The 24,276-nt window shown below is 46.7% G+C and overlaps 1 protein-coding gene across 2 annotated transcripts in view; it reads left to right on the top strand.

Annotated features, from left to right (window-relative positions):
• The first annotated feature begins 20,117 nt into the window (after positions 1-20,117).
• The window catches only part of EPHA4 (EPH receptor A4), a 158,982-nt gene continuing 154,823 nt past the window's right edge, over positions 20,118-24,276 (top strand). For both annotated transcript variants that reach the window (XM_004701633.2, XM_004701634.2), the window contains exons 1-2: positions 20,118-20,222; positions 23,209-23,276. In XM_004701633.2, the coding sequence (XP_004701690.1) occupies positions 20,132-20,222; positions 23,209-23,276 (159 nt within the window). In that variant the 5' untranslated portion in view covers positions 20,118-20,131. The remainder of the gene's footprint in view (positions 20,223-23,208; positions 23,277-24,276) is intronic.

The following is a 24,276-nucleotide window of genomic DNA, read 5'->3' as shown; positions in this document are numbered from 1 at the left end:
GTTTGGGTTTCCAAGGCTCTAAACCTTCACAGGAACAGAAATCCTCATCTTTCTCCATCAGAGGAACTAGTGGATTGATCTGCTGGCCTTGTGGTTGAGGATCTAACATATAATCTGTGATGCCACCAGGGCCCCTTAGTGTTAACCACAGAGGACTTCAAGGTAAAATATCGCATGAGTAATTTTCTAAATGTTGAGTATCCATTAAATAAGGCTTTGTTGCTAAATCATCCATATATTAAAGGTAAATACACCTAATCCTCTTTTCACTTTGGTCATGTGGCTGCTGAATACAAAACAAAAGGCCTTAAAAGGACCTGTGTGTTGGGAAGAGCTAGTGGTGATGGGGTGAAGAACCTGGGAGGCAGAGTAGTTATGAGTTCTGTAAGTAGTTGACCCTGTAAACGGCAAGGTCAGCAGTTCAAAACTACCAGCTGCTCCACAGGATAAAGATACGGCATTCTACTTCCATAAAGAGTGAGCCTCAGAAACTCAGCAGGGCAGCTTCTCCCGGCCTGACAGGTCTCTATGGTGGGTCTAGACTCGGCAGTGAGTTGAGTTTGGTTGGTTCTTTTGAGTGGTAATGTTTGAACACAACATGGCCTGTTTAATGTCATTGAATTGTATATGTGACTGGTTCCTACAGCTCATCTTTGGTTACTTATGTATTTACTACAATGACAAAGTAAGTGTTCAAAATTCCACATCCGGCCCGTGGATGCTTGATCGACTTCATAGTTTCATCAGGCAGCAGCATTGTCCTAATTCATCTTCAGGGTCTTTCCTCGGATGGTTCTTTCTTCCCTTGCAGATATTTTCAGCAGCTGCTGTAGTGTTTTTACGCTGGGCTACGATCTGCAGGGTCGGCACTTTGAAATCACCAGAAACTCCATGGGAGACAGACCGGGCTTTTGACTAACGTAAACGATCACAGTCTCAGAAACCCACAGGGGATTGCAATGAGCCAGCACTGTCTCGATGGCCATGATTCGGAATATTTTACTGATCCGATGAAGAGTATCCGCACTTATTTCTTTCCAAATGCCCAGCAGTTTGCTTATTTTCACATTCTTTTCTAGAAGACTTTTAGAGATCAACTAATTCAATTTTCCTTTCAGCGCAGGTCTGGTATTCGATGGTGAACTAGCTTTGACTGGAGTCACGGATTTTTTGCTCTCAGGTAAGAGCGGTTCCATCCTTATTCCAGGTCTGTGCTCTGGAGCCAGAGAGATGGAGGCTGCTTCTCCGGTCCATGGCAGCCCTTCGTTTAGGTGAACAGAGCTGTCGTGGCTGGCTAAGCTAAGCCATTTGTTGAGCATGACCCACTCCCTTCAACAATTTCTCAAAAGTCAGGGCCTTGAGGCCTCAAGTCATCCCTGTTGCCCTCCCCGAAAGGTGGGTCATTTGTCAATGCCCCCGTGAAAGTGCGGTGCACCGAGTGTGGCCCCCTCCAGCTGCAGAAGGCCGTGGGACGGTCCCATCCCATGTGGACACTAGGTTTTGATTGACCAACCTGAGCTGGCGTTCACTTTGTCATCTCTCTGTCACCGTGTGGGCACATTTTGAGCTTTTCCTCCACTCAATGAAACATCTTCTTTTTCATCTTTTCCACCTTTGTCCTTCAAAATAAAGTGTAGTCGGAGCGTCTTCATCTTGTTTCTTCCATAACTAATCATGTTAAAATCTAGTCCAGGACTTTATATTTATCTCTGTAAAACTTCATCTCCTGGGAGTGTAGATTGGCAACCCAAGACCCATCTGTAGGAAACTGGACATCCCTTACAGAAGGGTAGCGGGGAGGAGATGAGCCAGTCAGAGTGCAGTGTAGCAACAATGAAACATACAACTTTCCTCTAGTTCCTAAATGTTCCTCTCCCCCCTGCCTCACTATCATCCAAATTCTACCTTACAAATCTGGCTGGACCAGAGGATGTACACTGGTACAGATAGGAACTGGAAACACTGGGAATACAGGACGGATGATCCCTTCAGGACCAGTGGTGAGAGTGGCAATACCAGGAGGGTGGGGTGGAAGAGGGGAACTGGTTACAAGGATCTACATATAACTTCCTCCCTGGAGGACGGACAACAGAAAAGTGGGTGAAGGGAGACGTCGGACATTGTAAGATATGACAAAATAATAATTTATAAATTATGAAGTGTTCATGAAGGAGGGGAGAGTAGGGGGGGGGGGGAGAATGAGGAGCTGATACCAAGGGCTTAAGTAGAAAGCAAATGTTTTGAGAATGATGGTGGCTACGAATGTACAAATGTGCTTGACACAATGGATGGAGGTATGGATCGTGATAAGAGTTGTACGAGCCCCCAATAAAATGATTAAAAATACCCAAAAACCTTCATCTCCCACCATCCTTATCCCTATATTCCAGTGTTCCAAGAGAGTTTTAAAACTCTGGCTCTTGCTCAGTGAGTTATAACTCTTTCGTAGTCGTGCATCTACTGAGCAGCGGGGATAAACCAGTATTCAGTGTCATCTTCATGGCAGATAACAGTGTTCAGCTGGACAGAGCCATCTTGCCCATTCAGATAAGCGACATCGCCAATCTTCTTTCTAAAGCCAGGTTGCATTGTGGTGTTATCTGATCTAGACCTATTCTACCAGGAACGAACAGCAGTGAACAGTTGCCTATGAACGCCTGTTATGTGCTGGGAGATTTTTAGAGACCAAGGTCTGACTGGATCTTAATGAAATAATTTTGAAGTATAACTCTTTCTCCTCTACATGCTCCCAAGCTGTCCACTTAACAACCCTTAGGACATCTTGCTAAACATTTTCAGTCATTTGATGGGCTGAGAGTTTCTGTGGATATGGTAGGCCGGGTTGACTAGAGAAACAAATCCAGTGACACTCATATATGTGTAAGAAAGAGCTTTATATCAAGAAGTAATTATATATCGAGAAAACATCCCAGCCCAGTCCAACTCAAGTCTGATCCTAGTCTGTAAATCCCTCTTCAGACTCACATAGTCACAAGCAATGATGCAGAATGCAGAAGATCACAGGTTGCTGGGTGCACAGTTGTGTGGATCTGATGGCAATGGACGCATCCAAAGCCCTCAGCAACCAGGGCCAGGCAACAGGAAGGTGCAGGCGGGGAGAGGTGGGCAGTTTCCCAGAGCCCTCCTTATGAGAAGGCCACACGCACTGGGAGACATCATCAGGCTGTGGCCTGACTGGCAGGCTAAACTCCGCCCCTGCTCTTTTACATATCTTCAAGTTGACAGGAAATGATGCGACTACCACAATGGCCCAGTCTTTTAGCTTTCCAAAACTGAGGCGAGGTGAGCTCCACTTGTTATTATTTTCATATCCCATTCATTCGCTGGGTATCTTAAATGTTATCAATAGTGATTTCATGATTGTTCACCGTTTTAATTTAAATTGTAAGCCATTTTGATTTCCTGAAAAAGAGCTTATCTGTCCTTGGAGATCAATAGATTTTAAAAATTGTTCTCCATTCCCTTTTCCTTTTTCCCATCTTAGAGCAACTAGACCAATCTCGATCACCATTATCACAGGGCACCTACTACCAAGCCTAATTGTTGATCGATATCATCTTTAGTCTTTTTTTTTCCTTCCCACTTCCTACTTGCATCTCTTTGGCTCCATAAGAAAGAAGGGAAGGAGAGTTAAGTCGATCTTCAGCCTTCTCTTGTTTGCTTCTCTGTAGTGAAGCATCTGTTCCCAACTAGGAGCGTAGGAGCCTTCATTTTCAGGAAGCCAATAGTGTACTGAGTTTGATTTACTTATTTTTGGTACCCCCCACATATACGGATACCCCTCCTATATATATAGTTATCAACTGCCTCACCACCAACCATGTCGCATTTAGGGCAATAGTAAAAAAAAGTCTGCTATCTGACTACTTTGCTCAATAACAACACATAGCTAGCATTGATGAACTCAGGGGTACGATGCCAGAGTAGCTCTGGCCATGGTTAAATGTATGTGTCGGTTTGACTGGTGCAGCTCAGTGGCTTGGGAGTTCTATAGTAATGTGATTTGTTAGTTACATAGGGATGTTGGTGACACAGTTGCGTAATGATGATCCTCCATCTTGTGACTGATGGCATCACCCTCCATTTCCACACAACCCAGCTATTCACTGAACGGCCTGATCTTTGGAAACTATGCATGTCAATAAGCGAGGATTTGAAGTATGTAATTTTTATCAAGATAATGGGACCAGTGTCCAGGTAGATCTCTTGGTTCCTTAATCGGGGTTCTAAGTAGGAACCCTGGTGGTGTAGTGGGTTGCGTGCTGGGTTGCTAACGGTAATGTCAGCAGTTCAAAACCAATTGCTGCTGTGTGAGAGAATGATGAGGCTTTCTGCTCCTGTAAAGATTTAGAACCTTGGAAGCCAATGAGGCAGTTCTATTCTGTTCTAACTTGTGATGTTGTCCCAATGTAGTCATTAATATATATATTTTTTAAATTTTCAAATTGTCATCAGAGTTGCTCTAGAAACTAATTTGGGAATTAGGAATCATTTGTATTTGGTTTTCAGAGGTATTATAATATGTTGGCATTGACATTTTTTTTTCTTTTTGAATCATTTTAGTGGGGGCTCGTACAACTCTTATCACGATCCATACATACATCCAAAGCACTTTGTACATTTGTTGCCATCATCATTCTCAAAACATTTGCTTTCTACTTGAGCCCAGCTCATTTTTCCCCTCCCTCCCAGCTCCTCCCTCCCTCCCTCATGAACCCTTGATGATTTATAAATTATTATTATTTTGTCATCTCTTACACTGCCCGACAGCATTGGCCTATTTTATGAAATGTACTCATAGTATATTATTCAAAGCATTCTTCAGCGAATCAGGGTGATGGTAACCCAAAGGTAGAATGAGCCTGCCCAGATGTGCCTTAAGAGGACTCACTGCTCTTGGTAACCCCAGCAGACAGAGCAGAATGGCCCCTGTGGGTTTCTGAGACTGTAACTCTTACAAGAGTAGAAAGCCTCAACTTTTACTCTTGGAGCAGCTGGTGGTTTTGAACTGCTGATCTTCCAGTTAGCCACCCAACATGTTATCACAATACCACCAGGGCTCTGAATCTGGCAGACTACTTTCACACCGTCACATATGAATTCAAGTTCACTCCAGGGCAATTGGTTCACTAAAATCCTAATTCGGTTAGCCCTTCAGCCAATGTTGGAATTGATTGCTACCTACAGTGTAGATATATTTCAGACACAGGCCATTCCACCGGGGTTGTCAATAATTGTGTGGCTGTAAGGATCCAAGGTCACACACTGAACTCTTTCGTCTAATTCCAAGAAGGTGTCCCAAGGGCAGAGTTTAAACATGTGCTTTTCAGGTCGTGGCTGATAAATTGCTACTGGCGATGTTGCCAAAAGGTGAGTGATTATATCTAATTGGATGAATCTTGAAAGGTACTGTAAGCTATGAGTTTAGAGTTTGGCATTTATGAATGTTACATCCACACTTAGATTGTCTCTACTCATGTAATGAGAAGGCAAACTGTGAAAGAGTAATTTGACTAATTCAGTCAAAATTATCATATCAATCATTTAGATATTCCAGAGGAAAGTTTTAAGTGCCTGAATTATCTAAATAATTACTTCATTTCTCCATTCCCTTTACTCTGTGCATATGAAGAGATAATCTGATAGACTCCCCGCCCCCCCACTCCTTTCAGTAAAAGACAGTCATTTAAAACTGGGAACCACCCAACATAATCTCTGAAAACCTTTCACAATTTAGCATCTGGCTTCTTTTGAGAAATATTACCTTCTTAATCTATAGCATTTTTTTCCAAAACAAAGAATATCTTCCTCCAAATTTACTTGATGACATAATGCAAATTAAAAATTGAAGCATAATATCATAGATTTTTTCCTTACAAGATTGCAGGAAAAGAAGAAGAAGCAGAAAAAGCTCCCAGTTTTGAATTGAGTTGAGTTATGCTGGTTTACTTAACTAAGCAAATATCCGTAAACATAAAAGAAGCAATGCGTCGAAGGCAATTTTCTTCATGTCTCAGATTTACAATAACCTCAAATTATTTTGCTTGATTTGTTTTTCCACCAAGAATTTAGTTTAATTTATCACTATGCAATACCTGAATAAGTTATCAAAGTATTGAAATTCATAATTCTTTTAGGAAACCTGCGGTTCTGAGATTGTCCTTCTTGTTCTTCCCAATGAAAGATTTTGCTACAACCTGCAAGATAATTTTCTAACCAAAAGCTAGCAATGGATTGACTAATTAAAAATGCATCCATCTGTTAGTTCATTTGTTGCCTGGCTGTTTGAAACAGAGATCTAAGGGGATTGTTTTATTTATGAAGACTCTCTGACTGTGAGAGTTATGAATTCATAAGCCAGCATTCACAAACACAATAAAGGTTAACATTATAGCAAAAGTTAAATATGCAGAGTGTTTTCTATATCTCTTTAATAGGTATGAGTTTTCAAAGATGCCGTTTTGGAAACCTGACATTTTTGCATGACAAGCAAAATATGCTTCAACTATTTGGTTTATAGAATCTTCGGGAAGGTGAAACGGGCTTATGTACCAAAAGCACTGGTGGAGTTACACAGAACCATGGGAGATTGCCTTTGTCTATAAACTGTCCATCATCACTTTGGAGGTACTGAGTACAAAGTTTGATTCTTCCCCAAGTGGGGGGATGTGGAACTTTCTAGAAGTAGAATTTTAGCATTTTTGAGTGGAAAGATACCAGGAAGATAATGCAGCTTGGGATCCACTGCATAAGCGATGCAGGTCTTTGTTCTGCGTCCAAAGATCCAGCGTGCTAGACTCCTGCTCTCGAGCATGAGGTAGCTTTCATGACCGCAGGTGTGACGGTGGTCCCTGGAGTTACAGAGCAGACCTGGTGGGACAGTGGCTGCATGCTCATCTTCAAACCAGGATGTGGGAGTTTCAAACCCCCCAGATGCTCGGCAGTAGTCTGCTTCCCTGAAGATGCTCAGCCTTGGAAACACCTGGGCCAGTTCATCTCTGCCCTACAGGGTGGTGGTGAGTCTGACTTACCCCCCAGCAGCGGGTTTGAGGGTTGTTTATGCTTGTTCCGTGTGCTTGGGTTAAAGCACGCACTCTGTTCTGTTATACTCTAAGTAGAATCTATCTTCATAATTGAGTTGGTACCCTCTGTGTTTCAGAAGGAGAGCAACTCTGAGCCGCAGCTCAATGTAAATTTCAGGTATAAGAAAGATACTGTATCACACCTGTGGTAGGCCAGCAAGGAAACAAGAGTCTGTGCTTGTGCAGGCACATACACATGCATGCACACACACGCTTACACACTGCACCAGATGAAGCCTGATACAGAAATATTGGACACAGCATTGCTGAGTCAGAACGAACTGGCCAGCACCTTACAGCCACATCCAAATTGAGTCACTATATCAACAGCGTTGTTGCCATCTTCTTGTCTGATGTGGGCTCTCTCTTGAAGACTGCACACAAATGATCTCAGTGAATTCTTATCAGAACCCTAAGCCAAGTGCTATGTTTAGCCCCACGTCACAGATGAGGAAACGGAGGCATTTGGTAAGGGCATTGTTTGCCCTTGCAGAATCTGCTAAACCTAAGGAAAGTCATCGTTGTGAAGTAGTATGTCCTGAAAATAACTTGAGAGGTGAGATGACATTACATATTGGATGACAAGTTAGGGACCCTTGACTCTCTTCCTGGGGTTTAACCTTAAGACAGACACATCAGTCAAACTCTGGTCTCATTCAAGTTACAAATGACAGGCACAGGGCAATCCAGGTTATGCACATACCATGCCTTGGAAAGACAGTTTTATGCAATGCTTAATTCCTACAACATTATTTTTTAAGTCAGCTCATTTAAAATGAGCGTTGATTTCTGAAAAGGGGGAGGGCAAGGGAAAGCACTTCGAAGCATGAGTCCCCGGGACCTCATTCAAACTCACCAGCTGACACTCTCCAGAACCATCCACCTCTTAAGCCCAGTGGCGAACCACTCAGGCAAGCCCCTGCGTTTGAGTGGCGTTTTAGTTATATTCTTTCCTCTCTTGGTTGGGGGCAGCCAAATGAGGAGCGAGAAGAAGCAAATGGCCGTGGTTTTCAGGGCCAACCTCCAAACTCCTGAAATCAAAAGACGGCTGCCGAGACCATGGGAGATGTACTAAGCCGATCTGTTTACAGAAGTTGGCACGTTTGTCCAATATGGTGCAACACAAGGCCACACATTTTGGTCAGGCAGCAAGCAAGGGGTAGTGTGAATGTCGACATTTCTTCCCCAAATGTCTACAATGAGGGGATCCCTGCAGGCAAAATCTGGGTCCCAGAGAAGAAGGATCGCTTCCAAAATCTGGGGACCATTTTCAGCATCAGAGAGTTATATTTTACAGCACAGGTTAATTTTAACCTGATAACTGCTAAATACTTATATAAAGAAAGACCCTATGAACATGTATTGGGGAACTGTGTTCCCCAGTACGAAACACAGAGCCTACATGGGAAGTGGAGGCTTCCTAGGGAGAGGAAGGAATTCCAGAGAACATAAAGACGGTGGAATTCAGAGAGGAAACCAGTCAGTTCTTCTGAGGTTTAAAGAGATCTTTTTTATCCAAATACTGAATTTTTCTTAAGAAATCAGTTATCTGCTACTTCTCTCCCACATAAATTGCTATTCCTCTGAAAGAGAAGCCAACAAAAGGAAAGACTTCCTTAGAAGGAACAGAACTCAGCTGTGGGTCCAAAGTATTTTGGGAAGTCTGGGACTTTGCGTCTGTGTGTACGTGCTCGTGTACTGTTTGTGCAGATCTTCATTGGGCACCCACTGTAGGGAAATACAGAAAACTAGCCAAAGCTTGAAGTCTCAAGACCAATAGCTTCCTTGGCATTAGCTTACTAAGAAGACAATTGACTAAAAGCCAATGTGAACCCACAACCAAGAGTCATTTCTTGGGAAATTCCAGAGCTTTAAAATATTAATTCTGAGCACTCCTGTGTTTGTTCTCACCAATTTCATCATTTCAAAAATTAAATCAACTGTCAGAAAAGTTGAGCTCTAAGTGATATTAGGTTTAAATTATGCATGCGTTTTTTTTTAATCACGACATGAATAGCAAGACATATTACAGAATTGTGCCGAGGTAAATTATCCTTGAGGAAGAATCTATGTAAACTGAGAATAATCAATAATATGGCTTCTCATTTTAAAAGTTAAAAGCTTTACTCTCTTGGCAACACTTGTCAGGATAATTTGATGAGACTGTTCCATATTTCTTCAAAAACTTTTTTAACAAAACAAAAACCTAAAGACTTTCTGGGATTTTAATTGTTCTGTTCTGTGATACTTTGATTATGATCCAGAGGGTTCATTACTAGAACAAGCACTTCGTTTGTTTTGTGTGTGCGCACTTGTTTCACCTTGCTTCAGCAACTATTAAAATTGTATGAACCTACAAGAGGGTGGGAGGGGGAAGGGGTGCAAAAAGAGGAGCTGGATACCAGGGCTCAAGCAGAAAGAAAATGTTTTTTAAATGACGATGATGATGGCAATCTATGTACAAATGTGCTTGATACAATTGATGTATGGATTGTTGTAAGAGCTGTAAGAGCTCCCAATAAAATGATTTATATCTGAAAAATAATGGTATGAACTTAGTGTGTGCATCTGTACAAGGAGACCTAAAAAGTTCTTTGGAAAATTCCATTATCTTTTCATTTCATTGTTGCCACCGACTTTTCACACGCCTACATATTTGACTGTTCAGATCATAACCAAAGTATAATTTAACAAAACAATTAAAATCACAAAAAGCTTTTTCCCTCTGGGCACATGTGTGTGGTGTTGGTGTGAGGTGCTGTCGACTCAGAACGGCCGGTGGATAACAGAGGAAAGCAGTACCCAGCCCATACCAGCTTCACGTGGTGTATAATGGAGGCATCAAGTTACTTGAGATGCTACACACTTTTTAGACTTGCTCTATTTTTAAACTCAGTTCCCAGAAGAAATACTACATTTGAAGATGAACTATGTTCAGGAAAAAAAAATAAAAAGAATGGGTAGATCCCAAATTATTTTCACAGTAAATATTAGCTTTGCACACAACAGGTTTAAGGGGCTGATGGATCAAACATTTGTTGAACATTTCCCATGGCTTTGGTAAGCATCTGTGTTAATATCCCACATAAGCTCTCAGGCTAGGAAATTATTTGCACCGGTTTATTAGTTACACTGAACAACCTTGCCTTTTGCCTGGCTGGAGGGGAGAGAGACCCGACTGTTCCAATTACCATGGCAAAGTAACGGATCTCCTGAAGAGGATAAACTATCATCTTCACGTGCTTATATCATCTGCCCTCTCCACTGCTCTACCTTCTCATCTCCAGGAACACAAAGGAACAACAGACTCACCATCCAAGTAAAACTGGAGTCCGTCTGATGTCCAAACTAAAAAACCAGAAATGATACAGCATGGCTGCACTGTCGCCTCTTAAATACTACAGGTGATGCATTTCTCCGTGGAAGCAGAAGCAAGTCTGTTCATTTCCTGCGACCAGGGGAAAATGAAGCTGCTTATTTTGAGAGACTATCTGGGCTTCTAACGCTTTTCATGCCAACTTGGAACATTTGGTCCAAAGAGCCTGTAACTTTTGTGGATCAGAAAGATGAAGTGAAAGTGGAAAGAGACTCTTAAAACCAGCGTGCAGATGGGCACTACATTTAAAAAACAAAAAAGAGAAACAACAAAAAAGCAGTCATTAAAATAAGGCCTCCCTCACCCCCACCCGGATGCAGTAGTCTTCCTTCAGGTTCTTTTCCTGAGAGATCAGCATTCTAATTTGTGCTCCGGACCTAGCTGACACCCAGGCCTGCACTCTACTGCAGAAATTGAAAGAAAGCTGCAGGGGGTGGGGGGGGTGTACCTCCCCGGCCCTGTACTTTCATGTTACAACGTGCAACCTTCTTCTGATGCGAAGACACGAAACAATAGTGGAAGAAATCGGTACAAAACCAGTGAGTGTTTTCCACCGACAGCCCCGCCAGCAGAAACAAAGGTCACCGAGGAATTTTACCAAGAGATGTTTGTACTTACAGGGCAGCTAAGGAATCGGTTCAGTCCAAGAAAGGGAAAACTAGAGATCAGATCACTCCCACCCAGAGAGGGTTTACACCTATCCGGGGGCACTGACTCTTGGGCTAGTACTGCCAGCGACGTTTATTCTTCACATCTATAAGCATTATAGTGTGGGACGCCCAGAGTGGTGGGACTTGGAGTGGGCTTGGCTGGGCTGCAGATGGGGGACGCTTGCTATCTGTGCTGCATTGTTTTTTGAGTGTGTATGGGAAAGCCAATTCTAAAAGAGCTGTGTACCAAAAGCATCCCACCAGGACTCCGGCACCCCCAGCTTTCCAAGAACTGGCTGGCACTGGCTTCCTTTCCATCTAAATGTGGTGCCTGACCTCAGGAGGCCCTAGCACACACAAAGCCCCCATCCAAGCTGTCACTTGCAGGGAGATGGACGGCTGTGTGTAGGTGGACGTGGGCGAAACAGGGGGCCATGCAGATTCAATCAGAGTACAGCAAGGGGAAGGTCCTATCGCACAGATCTTTCCAATCTTAAACCACAATGCTTGTTAACCAAGCCTGTGAAGTCTATAGGCTTAAATGCCAGCCAGGTTATTTTAACTGTTTCAGCATGCACCCAGGTAGCTAAGCAGATAGCGATCTCAGTTTGAGAGGCTGGCAATAAAGCATAGGGTCATATGTGTTGCTAAGGAAAAGGGTTAAGCTGGAAGACACAACCCCCCATGCCTTTTCTCATTCCCTTTGAGTTTGCTGCGATTGCCACCTGGCAAATCTAATTCGCTGAATCACTTCACTTGGGTAGATTATTCAGTGGGATGAACACACTAGCCATTTATCAAAGGATTTGAGCTCCCATGGATTCCAGTGGAAAGTCCCAAAAGTTTCAGATGGGAACCTACTGCGGCAGGCAGAGGAAATGTGATCCGCTTCACTCAGCTGCGGGGAACTGGCCACTTAGTGGCACAGCCTTGATTAATTTCCTGCTGATCTTCATTGAGCTCCGATCGCTGTCTAATGTAATATCCATAGGCAGATTGAAGGCACACTCTGGAAAGCTAATGTCTGTTGGGGTCTCTCTCATAATCACGGGTTCATGTTTTGCTCTGAGTTTGTTTTCATTCAGTGATGAAGGAGATAGGACTTGAAATCAATCGTAGGTCTGTTATCCAGAAGGTTAAACCTGAATGTTATAGTGTGGTAGTGTTGCTCAGGAAAGAGATCCTAGAATATTCATAATGTACCGATATGTTCTGGAGAAGAAAGGGTCACCCAAGCGGAGACAACTCAGTCTCAAGAACAGCTGGCAAAGGGGGTTGCTTCTGAAAAAGGCAACTTTCAGAGAATTGTCTTCTATTCAGAAATGACAGATACAGCACACATTTTCAACTCATTTCCAACTTGTAATGCCTCATTTTCAGCTCCTCTCTTGGTCTTGTCCAGGGAGAACCTGGGGGTTATACCTGTACAGAATTGAATAAGAAGAAAAACGGTTGACTGGACGATTTAAATGTCAGTTGGAGTCAAATGATCCATTACTAACTGAATTTCTTTTAACCTTCCCACTTCAAATGACTCATTGTTTGGCCGAATGGAAGCCAGTTCATTTGTGCAGATACAGTTGCATATAGCTGAGAAAACGTGATTTCACAGAGAACTGAGTATACGTTGACAGCATGGGGCATCTTAAAGTTGTATGGCCTATGTTTGTCTACAGGTTCTCCAGAGAACGCTGATTTTGCATGACTTCTTCATTTCCCCCTCCCCTTCTTTGACTTGTCCAAAAGGCCTTGCAATAATGCCTATGCGAACCAAGTCCTGTTTATGGATCTCCATCTTGTATTTCTTTAGCTAGACAGTTGATAGATGCTCGGTTGATTTTAATGAGGTTTCATTAATTGACAGTGAGACACCGCTCCCTGCCCCCCCACCCCCCCACCCCCCACCCCCATTAAAAATAGACTTAGGAAAAAGGCTATCCAGTGGTTTTTGGAGATTTGACTGAGTGGTTTTTGTGGTCCTTTGACTCAACGGTCAAAAGGCATCATCTTTTGTCTTCCTTGAAAATGCTTTTTCCCTGTTGACTAACGGGCATCCATGACTGAATGAAAGAAAGAAAACATTTCCGAAGCCATGGTTCACCCAGGTCCAATGATCTAAGCAGGCATTTAAAGTATTTCTGGCATAGGTCAAGAAATTGACTTCTCATTTTGGACATCTCCAGACCACTCAGAGATCTTTTGAGATGACAAAGCAAAGGTTTGGCATGTAAGTGCTCTGTAAATACGTTTGCCTTTGATGACAGAAGGGAAGGTTGGGTTTCTAAATGTATATGCTCAATTATGTAGTAAACCCGTTGTCCTATTTTTCCCCCTACAACCATCATTCAATTCTATCGTTTCTCAGAAAGAGAACAGGCTGCGTCGATACTTCTGTAAGTTGGTGTTCTGACCGGATAATTATTTCTCTTTCAAAAATCATTTAGAAAAGGGGTGGGGGTGGGGGGAGAGGATGGTGCTGGCTTTATGTTCTGCATATGTACATTGTTATTGGTTTCTCACTATAAAGCAATTCTTAATTCCAAAAGCTCTCTCAATAATCATAAATCAGCAGAATTATGTGTTTAGTATTTCATAGCTGTGACTTTCTGCTCTGCATTGGCATTTTGAATTCGAATGAGTGACTACATTCTGCTCCCTCTTGTAGTTGTCGTCTTTGAAGGGTTCCGAGTGAAACGCTGTCTAGAGATCTTTTGAGCCCTAGCTTTCATGCCTGAAGCAAACAACCCACAGCATCCTTTCCATGCTTACCTCCTGTTCTTAGTTCGGCCCTAAACTTAGTTGCAAAGAATCTCGTGCAAGTTCTCAAGGAAGGCTCCTGGTCTCTGCAAAATGTTTAGCAGTTACAACAGTTGACATTGAGTTGACCTGCACTCGATGGTGACCGTCTCCATGTGTGGCAGCGTGGCACTAAGCTCCGTACCAATTTTCAATGGCTAATTCATCAGGAGATCACCAGCTTCAGCATTCAAGATACCTCTAGAAGGACTCGAACGACCGAACTTTGGATAGCCGTCTAGCATGCTAGGGGTTTGCACTACTCAAACTCACTCACAGCCATCGAGTCAATTCCATTGTTAGAATTGTCACAGGACTGGACTGTGTATCTTGGTCTGTGCTCTCTCCCTCCCTCCACTTTCCTTTGGAGCCCCCCAAAGAGTAAATGTTTCCTGATAGATATTTTTGTGGCTCCCACACAACCATGTGGTGGATATTTCTGAGAATGAGTTAAATGAATGCATGATTAAATGGATGAAGGGAGGGAGGGAGGGATGGATGGATGGATGGATGGAAGAAAGTGAGAAGCTGAGAAGGGATCTTGGGCCTATGAAACATGTGCAACCTCAAGCAAGATTTGTTAGAATTGCACTATTATGCGGACAGCCCCAAAGCAAGTTGTGAACTCCTTGAGAATACTCTCCTTCCTGTTATTTGGTACTCCCTCCCAGTGGCTTGGAAGCGCTCCTGCTTTGTCTTGGTCTTTCAGCATTCTGCCCCATGGAGAGCTGAGCTGTGTGACCAGCTTTCTCACTCAGGTGTAAATAGCTAATAAGAGTGCTGCTTAGGGGTTGCTTAAAAGACAGCATCAAAGTCTTGACATCAAAGAGTGAAATCTCCCATCGAGTTTCCTCGGAAGCTTCCTTTGGGAAGCCCACCAAGTGTTGTGTCTGTCTGACCAAAGTTGAATTTGGGTTAGTCTTTATCACCAATCTCCTGAGCCGGTTGTGGGATTTTTGACTTTCACACCTTGTTTCATTTCATTGTCTTTTAAACTATTATATTTGAAGACTGGCTCTCAAAACCAGCTGAATCATGTCAGACATAATTCAAACTTATTTGGCCCACTGCCCCCTTTTCAGAACAAAAATTACTCGCCACCCACTGGCAATGAGAAACTTTTGGATTATAATCCATAATTCCAGATAAAATGTCAGAATCGGCTTTGATGGCCCACTTGGTTCCTTGCAGTGCCCCAGTTAGGAAACATCATCCTTTAGGAGCTGGGTAGAAGATGCCAACAAATTAAGGGGAGAGAGAATTTAGAATTCGTTTCCCCTCCTGACTCTGGGAGTGGGTGGAATAAAGCCTTCTCTTCTCATGGGACATAGATGGGGAAATAACGGTTTCCGGTTTCATCGTGGAAGGGAAGATTCAAGCTTCACCAATGATTTTCCAGTTAATGACACTCATAGTTATTAATATCATAATTTGAGAATACTGATAGTTGCCTGTCACTTGCCAGACACTGCATACTCTATAAATTTTGTTCCATTTTTAGAATGATCATATGCCCTAATTATCAACCATTGTTCAAAAAAGTCTTCCAAAAGTAGGTGAGGAATACAGATCTCAGAGAAGTTCGGGAACTCAGTGAAAGACACTCAGCAAGTACAAGGCCCAGTTGGAACACGAAGCCAGGGAGGTGGGACATCAGTCCAGTTTCTTACAATAGCAGGGCACCAATTGTGGAGGGTACCATCTTATTGATCAAAGGAAGGAGCTAGAAAATCTGGCCAACTGTTGGGGAGAGCTGAGTGGCTCTGCCTTCTCCATCCACACCTTTTCTCCCATTTTCCAGGCCCTCCTCACTTTATCATGGCCTAATTGTGCATGGGGGGGGAATGCTCTGCACATGTGTGACCCTGGCAGAATGGGTACTCCACTTAGAAGCAGAAAACCAGGAGGTGCTTAGTGCTCTTCTAAAAATGTCTTTAGCAGACTAGAAAGGCCTTTGAAATCCAACCTCAATTCAACTTAGCATTGGAAATCTACTTTGTAGTGCACCTCTTTGTGGAAGGCATTATACAAGAAGGGGATGGGCTGGGGTGGGGAGTGTCCAGTCTCAAAAATGAATTTCATTACTCTCTTCCCTAAATTTATAAGTATGTATTTTCAGCTTTTCTCTTAAAAGGATTCAGAGGACCCCACATTTTTTATTTATTTAACCATTTTGACATATAACTCACCTACCTTGCGATTCAGTGGTTTAATTGTAATCCCAAAGTCATGCAATCATCACCATAATCAATTTTAGATCATTTTCTTCATTTTTATATCCATTATTATTAGCTCCCTCGCCCACAACTTTCCTTGCCATAACCTTAAACCCAAACAAACAAACAAAAATCCCCAACTTAACTGTCATGCAGCCTACAGGACAGGGTAGAACTGCTGCTGTGGATTTCCAAATTGTGACTCTTTATGAGCGTAGAAAGCTTCATTTTTCTGAACACTAAGGGGCTATTAATCGAGTTACCATCTCTATAGATGTGCTCATCCTGGATTCATATAAACGAAAGCATGTCCTCCCCAGCCCCAACAATAACAACAAAATAAAACACAGAAACACCCCACTCTGAAAGAAAGCTGAAACGAATAAAAACTAGAACAAGTTGAAAATGGGTCAAAAAGGGAATGATGAGGGCAATGAATGCACAAATGTGCTTTACACAATTGATGCATGTATGGATTGTGATAAGAGTTGTATGAGCCCTTAATAAAGCGATTAAAAAAAGAAGAGAGAAAATGGGTCAAAAAGGAAGCCAAATGGTGAGATGTTGAATTTTAAGCTCACTATATCTGCAGTAACCCACTTTCCTGGGCACGGTATTTGGGGACGTGACTCTTTCTGCCTCTGGCCAAAGGAACCCTAAATGATTGCTTACAACAGCCTGGAGTTGGTTTGACTCAAAGGTCAGAGAAATGTGATTCGGGGGTACTTTTTTCAAAGGTTGCTATTATGCTGCAGAACCATGACTCCAAGCACCATTGCTTTGCAGACATTTGCAGAAGGTGTTTTCCGGTGACATCTAGATTCTACATGGATGGTGCTGGACCAGGGAGGGCCACTACCGTCTTTGTCACGGCTGCTCCAGTTTCCTGCCCTTCCTGTGAGGTTAGGGCACTTTTCTCTAGATGCTCACAGACAGTTCACTAGCTCCTTTCCTCCCTGGAGCCCAGAGGGGCTTTCAACTGACAGTTAGACTTCATGTTTCCAAATTGGCATTTCCTGTCTCTGGGTTTCCCAGAAGTGGGGCCCACACCTGCAAACTAAGAAGAAACCCAGGGGACATTTCTGAATGCACCTTAGCGAACCAATGCTTGTTCTCAAGCCGCAGAGGTGCTTGGAAAGACCTGGTTTTGTGTCCTCCGCTCCCAACTGGTTGGTGGCAGGAAACGTTACTCTGTCAATATGGGGGCAATATGGAAAATATCCATGTTCCATCTCAACCGTGTGCCTCCAAACTTGAAGCGCCTGCAGATGAGCAACCAGAGACTATTGTTTAAAGCCTTTGACAAAGAGTTCTGATGGCTCATCTTTTGTCTTCAGAATCTGTGTGCCTGATGACAGGGATAAATATTCTGCTCCACCCCGCCCCCCCTGGACTAAGTATGAAATTCTAGAAGGTCCATGCAAAGACTGAGACATGCTTTCCTTCCAGGGAGCTGGTGCAGTCCTTTTAAGTACTCTTTATAGACACATACATGCGCTGGGACTTCTAGAAGTTCATGGGAAAAAAATCCATGATCTTTCTATTCCATTTCTTGTGTGAACATTTTGAAGCCCCCTCTTAAATCTTCCTATATGGTGTGCATGCTTTTTTTGCCCCCTCCCCCCTTCCTTGGATAAAGCCAATCACTCTAACAATTAAGATCCAGCAAGCCTTTGAGCAAGTAGTCAACATTTTAGGAGGCACGCCAGCTGTCAGTCTGGGTCACTGACTCACGGGTGGGCGACCAGCCCAGCACAAGGCAGAAAAAGTTGCCCTTTTCCTTAGGGGGGATCTGAGTTTACAGGAGAAGCTAGCTCCCTAGACCCAGCACCAATGTCTGAGGACCGGAAACCAGGCCAATGCCTGGACTGAGGGCTCCCGACCTCACCTGCTCTCTTCTTCAGGCCCCGCACACCCTGCCCATTTTATTTAGGCTCTTTTTGTTTGTTTGCTTGCTTGCTTTGCTTTGTTTTTTTAAGCAAAACAGCTCGTCGGGCAACCCATGGTGTCTTGGCTGTGAACTGAGCTTCTCCTTGAACCGCTTTCCGATTGTCCCTTCCTTCATCCAGCTCGACCGGTGCCCACCATCACATTTCAGGAATGGTTTGAACCACCAGGCATGGGGTCCAAAGAAAAAAAAGATGCTCCCTGGGCACCTCGCCCCCCACCTCTCTGTGGAGTGGTGGTGGGCTACAGTCTTTGTCCGCACGTTTCCCCGCGCACCCTGTCGCAGGGCCGCGTACCCCCGCCATTGGCCGGCAGGTGGCACCGTTGGTTCATGCTGGGTCGAGCCGGCTCCGAAGGCGCTCCCAGCTCCCCGCGGCTACCCTCCCGTTGGAGAGGAAATCCCGGCCCAGCTCTGGGGGCGGTCGGGCGGAGGGAAGGAAGCAGGGGAGCATTACCCAGTGAACAGACTAGTAAGTAAGCACAGGTAAACCCATGCTTACCTTGCTCACTTACTGGGCACTAGGTCCCTGGTCATTTTGAAAAGAGGCTTTGGTTTTGCGGGAAGGTGGTGTGGGGCTGGGGGGACGGGTTAGAGGTGCCAGCCAAGAAGCAGATTCTTTGACGTGGTGATATGGGGGTGGGCGTAGGGGGTGAGAACAACACGTGAATTCGTTCATTGCAGATTAGTAAATAAGCACAAGTTAGACCGTGCTTACCTTGCTGATTGGGTACTCCGAGTCTGGAAGGGAGGCTCATCGCTGGGAACCCGGCCCCCTTCGGACGCCCGGGAGCGGCTCCGAGGCGCGTAGGGAGCGGTCCCCGATTCCGGGCTGAGCAGCCGGTTCCGGGCTGCACTCCCCGCGGCCCGGGCATATGGGGACAGGCTCCGGCAGGGTGCGGAGGGGAGTGACACCGCGAAGCCCGGCTAGGGGCAGGCGCACCGGTCCAGCGAGGCCGGGGCGGCGCGGGCTTCTCCGCACTGGCGCAGGGAAGCGGTGGGCGCGAGTAGTTACAGGGACGGCCAGGTGTGTCCTCTGCCTGTGCACCTGCGGGTCCCCGCACACTCATTCGCGTCCTTCGCTGCCACCCCTGGCGCCCGGGAAAGGCTAGGCCCAGATCCAGGGGCTTTCCCTCGAAAACCCAGTGGCTCGCTGCGGCCCGGGCTTCTGCGTGCCCTCTGCGCCATAGGGAGCCCGGTCCCGCGGCAGGGATGCGCCCCAACGCGGGCAGGGGGAACGGGAGCCCCGGGGCCCTCCCCGCTGCTGGAGTCACTCGTGCTGGCTCCGGGGACGCGGGAGAGTCCCGTTGCCGGCCAGGCACAGCCCTCGACATTGGCGGCTGACGAGGTCACCGCTCTCCCGGGTCTGGGAACCTGCCTTGAAGACATACGCTGTCAAGTCACCAAAGTCCCCCGAAGAACCTTTCAGGTGGAAGAACGCCATAAAGACACAAACCAGGGCAAGGTGGCAGTGGGGGGCGGGGGGCGCCCCGACGCAAGTGTACGCGGCCCCTGCCCAGGCGCACAGGACGCGAGCTTGCTGACTCTCCCTCCCCCGCTAAAAAAGCAAGAGCAAAAGGACAGCGCAGAGGATCATTATTTTATTGCAAAAAAGCGCTTTTTCCTAGATCTCAGATAGCCCCTGGGCTGGGGGGCAGGGGAGGGCTCCTCTTCGGCGCCCCACCAATTCAGTCTTTCGAAGCTCCCTCTGTGACTCAGGGCCCCGATCCCCGAGGTGGCGTCCGCAGATCCTGTTCGCGTTCCTCGGGCGAGGGGAGCCGGCGGTGCTAGCTGCCTCGGACCTGGGGGACCGCGAGTCCTGAACCCCGCGGAGACAGGGGGCGGGGCTTGGAGGGCGGGCTCTGCGGGTGGGACGGGGCCGGGCCGCCCCGTCTGCGCCGCTATTGGCCGCCGAGGCGGGACTGGCGGCGCGCGTCACGGGCGGGCCCGCCCCTTGGCAATGTCTTCAGCCTGCTGCACTCCTAACTTAAGCATTTATTCCACTGGGATAGAAGCGGCAGGAGCAGCGCTGGCACCGGCGAGCCATGGCTGGGATTTTCTATTGCGTCCTCTTTTCGTTTCTTTTTGGGATTTGCGACGCTGTCACTGGTTCCAGGGTGTACCCGGCAAATGAAGGTAAGAGGCTGGGGGTAGCCTTTCGGTCTTTGAAAACGGACAGGGGGCGATCGGCGGGGAATGGTCCCGGCGCGCGGGGCCGGCGGGGGCGAGTGGAGCCCGGCGTGCGCCGTGCGCCCCCACTTCGGAGCAGGGGGCTGGGGCTCGGGGCTCGGTGAAGGCGCGGCGCGGAGGCTGGCAGCTTGGGCCGGGGGCGGTCAGAGCCTGCGGCCTGGCTGCCCAAGTTTGCAGCGAAAGGCCAAAGTTCATATCCTACCACTGGCGGAGCAACCGGAGCCACTGCGAGGGGATGCGCGGAGCGGCGACGCCAAGATCAAATACAACAACGAAAAAAAGAAAAAGGGGGGTGGGAGGAAAGCATTCTGTAGTGCAAGTTCTCGCCCGAGTCCCCTTCCCGGAGCCCCCGGCACGGGGAGAGCTGGACCCTGGAGCACGGCGCGGCCTGGCGACCCACGGCCTCCAGCCGAAGGCTGCCGAGCGCCCCTTTGCGCAAAGTTCCCGAGCCCCGCGCTCCGGGACCCGGCAGCCGAGCCACCGCGGCGCAGCGGTCGTGGCGCCATAGACAGGGCGCCACTGACCTGATTTCTAGCGCCTGACGTCAGGCACTTTTCTCCCCGCCTGGGGGTGCTATCACTCGCCTGGGACACCCCGAGACCCCTCCAGGTCCCCCTGCCACCCCGGAGATCCCGCCGGCAAGTTATCGCCGTCGAGTTTGCGCCCTGTGCACAGGGCTCCTTCGGAGGGGACCTGCGGAAGCGACGGGCCCGTCTGGGTGCTCCGTTTGTGTTGCGCGTCTGCTCGGGACCAAACGCCGGGAGAGAACGGAGAGCGCGGAGGGAACGGAGAACGGAGTGTGTCTGGTTCCCAGAGATGGGGGACGGTGGAGAGGATCATTGCTTTTGGTGCCTACTGGCCCCACTGGAGAGCCCTGTGTGCGTGTGCGCGCGTGTATGCGTGGGTGCGCGGGTGCCCGCGTGCGGGCTGTGGACGCCGAGTGCCCGTGCACGGGTGGCCCGAGTGCGCGCGTGTGCCCCGGCTTTGCTCCTGCTTGCGCCGGAGAGCGCCTAGCCTTGCATCTGTCTCGCCGAACCCTCTTCTCCCTTCCCATCCATCCCCCTCTGCCGACACCGGTACACCAGTCCCTGTGCAATCTCTTCTCTCCCCTGTTCCGAAGGAGGGAGCCAAAACCCAACGTAGCTTCGGCGGGTACCCTGAGCCGGTCAGACGGAGCCTTGGAAACTCACACACCTGCCCGCCTACAGTGCTCCGGCCTAAGGGCGCGCTCTCGGCCCGGGTACCGGCTGCTACCTTGGCCGCCGCCTTCGCCCCAGGGCCATACCCCTGAGCGGCACTGTGGACCCCGCGTCCTCCTGGCCACTTGGGAAACTTACGATGTCCCCCGAGACCCTACTCGCCCCAGAACGTTATTTTCTGTCCTTTTTCTTTTTTTCTTTTTTTTCTTTGGGAAGCAAAACTTTGGAGCCCCGGACAAAAAGACGCTGATGGAGCCATAGGCTGATGTCGAAAGAAGGGGGGTTCTACCCCCCTTCACCCCCTCCTCCCCCTTAAAATTAATTCATGTTGTTGCTTTTTATTCCCATCACGTTTCCCTTTCTCCCTTTTACCCTCCCTTTCTACTCCCTCCCTTTTTTGTAAATTGGGTCCTATTGTTCCCTTTGTGTCCCTAATCCACCTTACATAAATCCAAATGCACGTAGCAGGCTTTTCTCTAGGGACTAGGGAGGGAGATGAGGGGGCATGACTCCGGGCGGGAGCGGCCCAGGAAAGCTCCCCATTTTAATATAATTAACAGATCCCAGGAATTCAGTCTTGGAGAGTGGGATGAGGTGGGGGTCAGCAGAAAGGGGTAAAATTTTAATCCACCCGTGGATTTCGGGGTGAACTGAGAGGGAAAGTAGGCAGAATCCAGGAAGAGTCGGGGTGTCCGGGAGCAAGGACGAAGAATTGAAATTCCCACCCTTCCCCCAGCCTCACTGACCAAATTAATACCCCAGTGGTTCCTTTACAATGGGCCTTTCGACCCCGGGCCTGTAGGATCTGGGTGGGAAAGCGAATGTGGAGAGGCTGGGAATTGGGAATCCGTGTGTCCTTTCAATGTCGTTCGTGCCTAGGGCTGTACCAGCCAAGGAGGAGCACCGCTGCTCTTTAGCCGACCCCTAGCCCCAGCGCTTAGGTGTTGCACATGCACCCTGAATCCATCAGACAGCAAGCACTCTTTAGTTCAAATTCCATGGCTTCCTGTGGAACAGAGGATGAGCCAGGATTGTCCTCAAAAGGAACTGGAAGAGAGAGAGAGAGAGAGAACTTCAGTCTATTTGCATTTCAATTCTACAAGGCTGCCATCCCCCCACCCCGTGGCAACTTTGATATTTCAAAAAGCAATGGTGAACTCATCCAGGGCCTATTTACTTAGTGATGGGGGGGGGGCGGGGATAGTAGGGCAGAGAGCCAGTCCCTTCATGACCCCTTGGAGACTCTGCTAAAACTCACTTGTGGCTTTGCCACCATAATGACGAGTTATGCGGTCCCCTGAAACTTGCAAAAACAAATAATTCTGCTAGACACCAGACAGAGATGAATGCAAAATGTTGCTCTGGAGTGTACCCACCCTCCAGTAGAGAGATTTATTTATTTTTTGGTGAATTGTATTTGAGATTCCCTATTCATCCTCTTTAAAAAAGAGAGAGAGAGGGAAAGAAAGGAATCAACTGAGGCCTTGGATAGGGTTTTAAATGCTAAGCAAGTTAAATAAATACAAACCTGCAGATTTAAAGAGGAGAGAAGATCAAGTGAGTAATGATTATTTACATAAGTGAGAGCAAGTTTAGGTTTTGATCAGAGTTGGATATATATACCCTGGGCACATATGGAAATGCTCAGGCAAATGGTTTTAGTAGTATATTGTTGTGATTGTGTGTGGGGGGGGTGATTGAAAATTAATCAATTTGTCTTTGTTTTCTTGCAGTTACCTTGTTAGATTCCAGATCCGTTCAGGGAGAACTTGGATGGATAGCAAGCCCCTTAGAAGGAGGGGTAAGTTCCGAGTTGCATGCTGATCCCCAGGGTGGAAAGGAGTAACTAGTAACTATCTGGGCACCCTAATGGCTTGATGTTTGATTGTGGTGAAGGGGGTTAGATTTCGCCGTGGCCTATGAAGTGAATTACGCTTTGTTGGGGAAACCCTATACTCCCTCTGGCTAGCTCTGTCATGGACGAACTAGAAACCAAAAGGGCAGAAAGGGGTTTCAAAATTAGGAGATTGGTGGAGGCCTAGAATCAGATGCCTATTTAAAGCTAAAATACCCACCAGAAATCTGATCTGGGGACCAAATTGGAATGTATGGCTGTTACTGTGATGGCCGTGAAGTCCTGACAGGGTTAATTTTAGAGCAATTGTTCTGTTTCCAGATGAGGGAAATGAATAAATAAGGATATGACAGAGAGAGAGAGAGGGTGAGAGAGAGAGAGAGAGAGGGTATTTCTCATTGTACCAGGTGCAGGGTCCGTTCTGCGCAGAATCAGTGGGGAGGTGACTTTCCTCGCTGTCACAACCCTAAATCAGCCACTGGGAGAAAGCTCGATAAACCTGTGCCAGGCTCATGATAAAGACAGAGGGAAACAAAATGCATTGGTATTGTTTGTATCAAAGGTGAACCGTTTTACTGTTTTGAATCCTGGTTCTAGGGACCTGGGAGGCTGACTGATCAGGGATGAGAGGGCCTCGTCTCTGTTCCTTTCTTCTTGCCTTGGTCGTGTCTGCTGTCACTTGTCACTGCCTTCCGAGGAAGCATCAGAATAGAACTAGGGCATTGGCCACACACACCCAGTAACAGGTCTGAATGAATCAGCTAGGGGAAAAAAATCATTCTGGCTTATAGCTCACACTTCGACCAAATTGCAATACTAATCCCACCAGCCTTGAAAAATTAAGCAAATTATCCTGCTTGCTATTCTGTGGCTGTGTCAAATGATGGAGAACCATGGGGGCAAAGGATTCGGAGTTCTGGGATGTGAGCGCCAGGATGGATCAGGA

The sequence above is a fragment of the Echinops telfairi genome, unplaced genomic scaffold (genome assembly GCF_000313985.2).
Source record: "Echinops telfairi isolate 266 unplaced genomic scaffold, ASM31398v2 ScPeMD7_3;HRSCAF=10, whole genome shotgun sequence".
NCBI classification, from domain to species: Eukaryota; Metazoa; Chordata; class Mammalia; order Afrosoricida; family Tenrecidae; genus Echinops; species Echinops telfairi.
The sequence above is the reverse complement of the archived record's forward strand: the minus strand, read 5'-3'. Positions and strand labels throughout refer to the sequence as shown.